Genomic DNA, 9,744 nt, shown 5'->3' on the forward strand with positions numbered 1-9,744 from the left:
TATTCAACAATTTCGTATATAAATTATGATAAATAAAAAAACTATAAACCACGTGCGGCGCACGTGTACATTAAACTAGTCTACAATAAATAGAATTATCATAATTTAACGAATCACACGACGAGTCACATATGAAACACATAAAGCGACACTAGTATAACTTAAATGTCTAAATCTCTGCAACTATCAAACTAGCGATTCCTATACTTGATACCCAAGTCTCTGGCATGATTGCCAAAGACATGTAGCTTCCGTAAACGCTTCACAACTTGTTTCATGGTAGGTCTCTTGCATCCTTCCATTTCTACGCACTGCAGTGCCAACTTTGTGAGTGCAGCTCCATCATTCTCGTTAAAACCATCATCATTCTTTAGGCTTTCATGCACAAGCGACCCCGAGCCTTTCTTCGATCTTTGCGACTCGTATGCTTCGACGGCCCATTCATTAATGTCAGGAGCGCCATTCCGTATCTCCTCAAATGTAGAAATTTGTTTCGATATCAAGCTCAGGAGTATGCAGCCATAAGCAAAAACATCAGATCTTGTCGCCAGCGGGCCTGTCCGCAAATCACGCATATTTCCAAACTTTGTCAAGTCAGAATAAAAAGAAATTGCATAAGGGAGTTTCAGCATTTAGTACAGGCAGAAGCACACAACTGGAGAAACTAAGATTCTTTTTTTGTTTTTATGGATTCCGTTGGAATACTTAAGCAAGTGCGGACTGACACATATTAATATCATATCTCATGTTTTCATTATAGCAACATTAATAACATTCTAGGAAAACCAAGAAAATTGATAAATGATCCAAACAAATATCAGGCTATTAAGTTGCCAATGGCATACCTCCTCGTGTAGTAGCGGGATGCGGATCAATGTATTCCCCGCTTCCACATGCATACCTGTTCCTTTTATATCTATCGTCAAGAATGATTCCACCACTGCAAATCCCAAATTCAAATAATTTTGGGCTGTACTCCTACAAATCGCCGCAAGTCAAAATATGTATTTTGTAAAAAAAAGAATTAATTACAGAAAAGACACATGCAAAGACCTTGTCAAGTACAATATGAGAAGCATCTATGCTGCGAACTCTATATGGCTCATAGGGTGGATTAGGAGCATGAAGAAACTTAAGGAGGCTGGCAAATTCATGTCCAACCTTAATCCTCTGCAGCCAAGTAAAGCCATCTACAACCAAGAACTAATTGATCACCAATTGTTATAGAATACAAGCACACGACAAGAGTTAATTGGATATCATCGACTCAATGTATCTCTAGAATCAAGCTAAACACCCAGAGGGCCTATAGAGTCAAGTGAAGCGCATATATTATGTACCTTCTCTAGGCATAAGACGACGTACTGTATCGTGTGGATCAAGATCATACACAACACCAAAACCATCTTCCTCATAGCAGTATCCGATCAATTTAACCAAATTTGGATGGGATATAAGTTTGGGATCCTGAAGCAATGCCATCTCATCCTGAAAGATAAAATTAATTTAGGCAAAAAATAAGACTTAGGTCAAACATGAAAGACATGCACATAAGTTTAGCAACATACCCATAACCTGTCTGTATTATGAGACCGATCAGCTAGATACAATTCATTATTCACTTTCCAAATCTTCACCATCACGTTTTTATCATCAATCTTACCACGAAAAACTTCTCCGTATTGGACATTTTCAATGCGATTTTGTTCACTAAATTTATTGGTGAACATGCATAGGTTTTCATAAGAAAACACTTTCAGTGCATTACCTTTTCCTTCAATAGAACTTCCCCCTAGAGAATCAAACAAAATTAAGCATCAATTTACAGGTAAACTTGAAAGGACAATAAGGAAAACTAAAAATATAGAATTTAGAAAGCAGTTTCACTTTGAGCAGGTTCTACACTGACCTACCGACAAGTACATAAGTATAATGTTTATTTCATACCTCTTCTACATGAGTCATTGGTATTGCAAAGTTGAAGTATAACCACTAAAAATACTGAGAAGGAAACATATTTAACACATACTGCAATGTGATGCAAAATCTTTTGGCCTCCGTCATAAACGAAAATTCCATCTCTAAACTACAAGATTATAATTCCAATAGTTCAATTATTTTCTTTGAGTAATTATATGGAGATGGGTATTTAGATGCTCTTGAATTTTGGCAGTAAATTATATTTTCCATCCAAAAGCAATAGAGTTAACAAAAAGAAACTGAAAAATGATGAGGGTTGGTTAAATTTCTTTCTGTATACTGCAAGCACTAACAGTAGTCAAACTCTTTTCTTTAAAAGGGATAAACACAGGAGGACAGCAGCATAAGGAAAGGAAGGATATAGAGAAGCAGCAAATAAATTGACTGTAAAAACAATTACTCACCTATTAAACTGTGATTAACGTCTCTTATATCTCTACAAAAGTGGCGTTTGGAAAGCGTGATTTGAATGAAATATCCATGAAGCCATTTGTAAGTCGCATAGATTTTTTATCTGTTCAACAAACCCACATATCACAATCAATAAAGTACTGTGCATACAAGATGAGAAATTGCACGGAAAAAATTAGCATATTTAATTACGAAGTTAAAAAAAGGTGCACAAAATGCTCCTCAGCTATTAGTAAGGACCAAAAATGAAAACTAAACTTCTTTAAACCTGAAGAATCTGATAAAGAAACAGAAATCTCATCGAAACAACAGTAATAAGATGTATTGTTTTCAAACTAACAAATAGCAGACCACAGGTTATAAAGGTTAGCAGAAGCACTTTGGTTTAGTCAAATTTTGCACAGCACACTGCACGCAGCCGTCAGCACTTAAGCACCCATCTTTATTCTAACAAATGCAGGTAGGCAAGAGGTGCACAAAGAGTTCAGTGTATAAATAAGCAGAAAAAATGACAATCAGTAATTATATTATCGAGAATAGCAATATCTCACCTTTCCAATTATGACTAAAGTCTTTGATATTTCTGGAAGCTGTGAGTCTAGAAGGAAAGAATCGCAAGACACGTTTCTGGTGCCATTTTAAATGTTGCTTAGATTTCTTCCCTGTCCATTAAACCCACATAAAGATCATAAAACATAATTTTTTTAATAAACAAAATGTAAACATAGTATTGCATAAGAAAGAAAAAGCAATGCATTGGAAGAAAACTTTGGACCAAATAAAAGTCTTAAAACTTATTTGCAATAAGAGATCCCAAATTCCAAAGCAAATGTCAGTTCAAACAACAGCAATGAATAATTTATAGTTTTCATAGATAGTAGTCATGCCAATAAAGGAAGACAGTAACAATAGTAATGTGTTATGGCACTCACTCTGTATCACTAGTACTAGTATATATGATTTCACTTAATAAATGGATCAGATAAGACATTTGTAATCGAAAGCTAGTAGGAAAACAACTAATGGCTCCTTCTTAAATTATTGAAAATAAGTACCTGAATGGTTATCATGTTGCAAAATACCAACATGATCACCATTGACTATCTTGTTAATTTCCCAATTATCCGCATAATGTCGAGCAACATTCGAATTCCGTAAACATCCAACAACTTTCTTCATTTTTGGTCTCTTTTGAGGATCCTGCTGAATACAACGCATCGCCAATTTTGTAATAGCAATTGCATCACTAGAGTAGAATTCTGGTCCTGATTCTAGGCTCTGATGCGCAAGCGAGCACTGGCTTTTACCAAAATTAGTAGATGAACTTTTCGATTTGTACTCTTTCTTAGCCCATTCATACACTGGGGAAGAATCACCAATGTCTTTGCAGACTCTTTTGCTAATTAAAGATAAGATCAGAACGCCAAACGAAAAAACATCACATTTGTCTGACCATTTACCTGTAGGAAGTGAGACATATGATGAGAGGTCTGACCTAAAGATAGCTAAGTCAAGAAGGATGGAAGAAGGAGAAGATTTAATAGATTATCTCAAGTAAAAGAAAACTGTTTGTAGCAACAAAATTTCCAAATCATCATATCTACCATTCATTATGGCAACTGCGTAGTGTTGACAAGATTATCTAGAAGCAGAATAGCACAGGTCTAAATTTAGCAATAATTTGACAGCAAAATCAATTTTACTTTTCAAATGATGAATAGAAAAGAACTGTTTATCTCTCCCACGTCCTACTTAACTTCTCCCTATTTAATGACAATATACCGGGGAATACATTCAAAATTAAAGAGCTATGTGTCTCCCCCATGCCTCTCCTAATCTTATCCCTAATTAATGAAAATCTCAGCAATAAATTAGAGACAAAATTGAGCCAAGTCATACATTTATTTATCTTACATGAATTTCCCTAAGCTTTACAAATAATACCTGGATATGCCCCAACTGGATCAATATAACCATGACATCCATTAACATATTGATCTGGAAGGTTTCTTTTGTCGATGAGAATTCCACCAGAAATCATGCTTAAATCAAACAACACTGCTTCATGATCCTACATAAGAAAGAAAGTGTAGATGTTAGAGAACCGAGGCAAATATAGTAGAGAAACCAATCGGGTAAGCTCAGTAGCTCGTTTGTAAATAAAAGGAGATGGGAAGAGCATGAATTCAATGCCCATGGCCGATGAAGTAATGAAGTCAACTAAACAAATGGCGGACCTCATCAACCATTATATGAGCAGCATCAATATTACGAATAAGATACGGCAAACGTGTAGGACTCTGGCTCTCAGAATGCATGAATTGAAGTAAAGAAGCAAATCCAAGAGCAACCTTGATCCTTTGTGGCCAGGTAAAGCTATCTGGAATTGAACATAACAACGTCACTCTATCAGTCGGAAGTGAGATCCAAACTAAAGAAAAACAAGCAGGAAACCCCACAAAACACTACAAAAATATCCATGATTAAGGAAGCCAATGATTGGTGAACCAAACAAAACACACAAACAAATGACGATTTGCTCACATGTGACCGAATTCACTCTTTCATCAATTGAAACTTATAAGATAGATTACTAATCTAGTTCTTTACAGTCACATAATGGGAGAAAAAAGAACTGCAGAGAAGGCTTCAACATCTCGAAAAGAAGTCATTAGCATCAATATTACGAATGAGCTACAGCCCAAATGGTATAACGTGCGTTTAATTCCTCCCACAGTCGTTCCACCTCCCCAATTCTAACCTTTTTCAATGAGATTATGAAGTGTGTCAATGGCTCGTGGCTGAAGATGGTAAACAGCAGCCAAATAATTCTGGTCGTTGCAAAATGTAAACGGCTTAGCCAAATTTGGATGAAAATTGTGAGTTCCAAACCACTCATGCACCCGAATTTCGTCCTACAATAGAAAAGTCAAGCATCATTAAACAAAATTCGAACAGGACATTAAAAAAAACAAGCATTAGAAATTACATACAGAGTATCTGGCTTCATTGTCGCCAGGACGAACATTATGCAGCTCATTATTCCAAACCTTAACGATAACTTCTTCTTTACGATAATTAAATCCGCGATAAACCTCTCCGAATTGAAATTTTCCAATAAAATTATCTTCACTGAATCCGTTCGTAAATTTCACCAGTTCTTTGGCCGTTAAATATACTCCCGTACTGCTTCTCCTTAATCTATCCGGCCCTGATTTCGACTGCAAAACTTCGAAACTCACGTAATCCATCTTCTTCCCGCGAACACCACGATGAACACAGTTTTTTGATTTTGCACGCACTGCGTTTAACAAAGTGAAAAATTGACAGTCCTAAATGAACTAGAAATAGGCTTTAGCCCAATCACAATTTGGCCCATATTTCTTTGTAAATAGAGAAAATATCATGAATCTCCCACAAATTTAAAAGTTTATGTTAGTGATAAAAAAAAACAAAAAAATAATCAATTTTTTTTTAAATAAATTTATGTCTATTTTTTATTGTTTCTCTTTTTATTTTATCTTTATGTTGTATTTTACCTATTGTGTTTGTATTGCACTCAATAATTTCTCCTCCTATAATATATTTTATCTATTGTGTTTTTACCACACTCAATAATTTTCTCTCATTTTCTATAAACCGAACCACTTAGGCCACCGCTAATCAATCAATGTTAGCCGGACCACCGCTGGTCGAACTAACGCCGGTAAACAGAGTTCAATGGCCGGAATATCGTATGGTCAACGGTCGGACCACCGCAACAGGGTCAATGGTCAGACCACCGCAGATCGAACCAATAATGGTTAGTGGTCTGATCATTTTTAATAGCCGGATCAACATTATTAGATAATTAATAATTAAATAAAATACCATTTTATCTTCAATAAAACTTGAATCCTTGACCTTTTTTAGAAAAAAAACACGTGTTTTGCCCCAAAAACAAATGCTTATTATTGTTAGCATTTACTCTATAATATATATATATATATATATATATATATATATATATATATATATATATATATATATATATATATATATATATATATATATATATATATATATATATATATATAACTGATTATAAATTTAAATTAATTTATTAAAATAACATTAGTTTGTGTAAATTAAATATCAACTTAAATTAAATTTATTATAAATTTAATGTTATATTGGTCTAATTAAATTTATATATTAAAAATTTACACAATAAAAAAATAAAATATTTATTTATTTATATTTTATACTTTTTATTAATATATGAGTAAGTGTAATAAGATATTTCACTTGTCAAGGCTCAAATACCAACTGTGGATATGGGGTTACCAGCTACGGATATGGGGATACTGGTACAAAGTCAATCCAATATGATCCACAATCATTTACTACGCAGCCTGATTTCGAGCCATTTAAAAGTAATGTAGATACGTCAAGTTTTGTTAATTTCTTATTCATTTTTGAAAGGGAAGAAGAGCCTCCGGCGGAACCTCCACGACACTCATTTTGGTGGTGACTTTGTTTGTAATAATTTATGTTGTAAATATATTAAATCCTATTTTGATTTTTGTCTTTTGCCTTTTCTTATGAATAACTTTTTATTATTATAGAGAAATTAAAATATATTCAACTATGATAGTAAAATATTAATAAAATATGTTTATTTAACAGTTTTTTTTATTCGAAGTTTGTATATTAAAATCTCAGTTTAATTCTTTAATTTAATGTTAATTTATATACTTTACAAAAAAATTAAAAAAAAAAGCGCTTCAGTAGACCGTTACACAATGTTATGGCCGTTATGTAACTTTTTCTGCTATATGGCCGCATCTGCGACCACGCGTAATTACTTTCAGTTCCACCATCATGACATGCTCCTATATGACAGGCTTTGCAGCAGTATAGCATTGATTAATGAAAATGTAGGGAAGATAAATCGGACATACTCTACTAATTATTAATATACGATTTGATATAATTTTCGTAAAAAAATTATTGAATATTAAAAAAATTTAGTATGTTCTAATGTGTATAATTTTAGTATAATGTTGTTATAGTATTAATATACTTTTTGTTCATTATTATATTGACATTATACCAACAGTATAAACCGCATGTTTGTAATTATTTTTTATTTTTTGGTATTTTTGTAAATATTTTTAAATCAATAAGGATTTTTTTAAATGGTAAATATCAACATGTATTTTTGTAATTATTTTCATTTTTTTTGTAAATGGTGTAATTTCCTCTAAATAAATGGGGTGTTTAGATTAATAACAAAGGGTCATTTTACCCTCTCAACCTGGCACAAAGTATCAAAAACATCTTAAGCTGAAAACCGAATCGTTTTTATCCTGAAGTTGCTAAAACCGGTTTAAAAATCCTCCTATACTGATGTGGCACATTAATTTTGAGAGAAGATCTCTAATTATTCATTATTTATTATAACTAAAATACATTCAAATACTAATTAATCACAGTTGAATCCTAATTAATTTAGAGGTATTTTTAAACTTTTTAAAAAAATCAATTTTTTTCAATTTCGGCGAGAAGCTCCTCCTCGTCGGAAAAGAGTCTGCTTTTGAAAAAGAACAAACCTACCGGTCAGATCTATTCTTGAACTCAAGGATGGATTTGTTCTTGATGTGAGGAGCAAATCTGCTCCTCACCGGAGCAACACCTCCTCTTCTCAAGCGAGGAGAGGAGTCTTTTCGCTTGAGATAAAAAAATTAAAAAAAAATAAACTATTTTTCGCAAAATTTATAATTTATGGGGATTAATTTGATATATAAAGTGTTAAATTATAAGGACTAAGTTGTTTTTTTTTAATTATTATGTTTTGATTTAAAATGTTAAAAACATTAGAACCATTTTAAATTTTTTACCATCAAAACCCACTTAGGATAAAAATAACCACCATCAAAACCGGAGAGTGTGTCTCACTCTCTTGGGTAAGAGTGTGGAGGTGGATTTTTGACCCGATTTCGCCAAGTTCAGGATAAAAGTGATCCTTTTTTTCTACTTTTATTGTTTTTGATATTTTGTGTCAAGTTAAGGGGATAAAATGATCCTTTGTTCTTAGATAAATACTAAAAATATTAAAAGTATTTATGAAAATACTATCTAACTATTTTTAAAAAAAATGGAATTTCTAAACAAATATAAAAATACAATTTTCTAAATAAAACCAATATTTTTTATATATTTACTATAAACCAAATAATATATTTATATAATTTTTTTAATTTTACATATATTTGTTATTTAATTTGTGTATAATTCGTATACAATACGATTTTTTTTTAAATCGTGTTATTTTCGGATTTGATTACATGGTGGAATGAAAGGCACTAACTGTGACAATATGTGGCTGATGAATGGCAGCAATGAGCTATAGTTGGCGAGCCGCGACATCTTTTTAGGACAGATGAAGGCGGCAGCGGCTTCCAATGAGTAATAACGGCAGCAAATTTCTAAGAATGGCGATAGTGACAACGTGCTGATGAGTTGAGTGGGAAGATGGTATAGTTTGGAAGGCATATATTAATTTGTGTTAGTGATGGAGGAAGAGAAAAATATAACATTGTTTGGTAAAATAAAAAGAAAAAAAGATGAGCAAAGAGAAAGATGATAAAGATAAGATGGTTTTTGTATACTGTGAAAGATACAGGTACGAGATTCTCCATCGCTTCCTTCAAAATATTTTTCTTAATTTTTCTATTTTTGTCGGATTTTTGAGGTTATTACAGTGTTTTTTCAATATCTTCCTAATCAACTCTTCTTAAGAATTAAATTATCATGATGTCGAGACTGTATGTGTCAATTTTATCGGTTGAAAATCCTGTTAAATTCATAAATTTTAGACTCAAACTAACAAAAATTAAATGTATTAGGTATACTGATTCGAAGAATCATACCGTATCTAAGAACTTCTATTGATGTATATTTTTTTTATAAATATATTTCCTTGTTTATTAACCTTTACTATCACTACAAGAAAACAGGGCTTTAGCGACGGAAATTTCCGTCGCTAAAGCCCTCATTTCCGTCGCAAAACTGCATTTGCGACGGATTTGCGACGGATCGTATCCGTCGCAACATTTTTGGTCGCAAACAAAATTTGCGACCAAAAACGTGTCCGTGGCTAATTTTGCGACGGAAATGTCCGTCGCAAAAGCCACAACGTCCGTCGCAAATGCGTCTCCAATTCACTTCGTTTGGAGACAAATTGGCGACGGAACTTGTGCATTTGCGACGGACAAGTCCGTCGCAAAAGCCTCAGCCTTGGAGACGAAGGCTGAGGGTCTGCGACGGATATATCCGTCGCAAATCAGCGACGGAAAAAATCCGTCGCCA

The 9,744-nt window shown here is 33.2% G+C and overlaps 1 protein-coding gene across 2 annotated transcripts; it reads right to left on the minus strand.

The window, feature by feature from the left end:
* On the minus strand, positions 1 to 5,707 carry LOC126655331 (uncharacterized). Of its 2 annotated transcripts, none has more exons than XM_056103689.1 (11): positions 5,385 to 5,707; positions 5,153 to 5,306; positions 4,629 to 4,771; positions 4,336 to 4,462; positions 3,447 to 3,752; positions 2,943 to 3,053; positions 1,569 to 1,792; positions 1,341 to 1,488; positions 1,054 to 1,190; positions 846 to 978; positions 1 to 556 (listed from the first exon to the last, which is right to left on the minus strand). In XM_056103689.1, the coding sequence occupies exons 1-11, from the start codon at positions 5,640 to 5,642 to the stop codon at positions 192 to 194; spliced, it is 2,106 nt and encodes a 701-aa protein (XP_055959664.1). In that variant the 5' UTR covers positions 5,643 to 5,707; the 3' UTR covers positions 1 to 191. The 2 variants fall into 2 exon arrangements, with proteins under 2 accessions (XP_055959664.1, XP_050205418.1); XM_050349461.2 differs by having other exon boundaries at positions 3,447 to 3,851.
* Between the last annotated feature and the right edge of the window lie 4,037 nt (positions 5,708 to 9,744).

Source organism: Mercurialis annua, linkage group LG7, assembly GCF_937616625.2.
Source record: "Mercurialis annua linkage group LG7, ddMerAnnu1.2, whole genome shotgun sequence".
Classification (NCBI taxonomy): domain Eukaryota; kingdom Viridiplantae; phylum Streptophyta; class Magnoliopsida; order Malpighiales; family Euphorbiaceae; genus Mercurialis; species Mercurialis annua.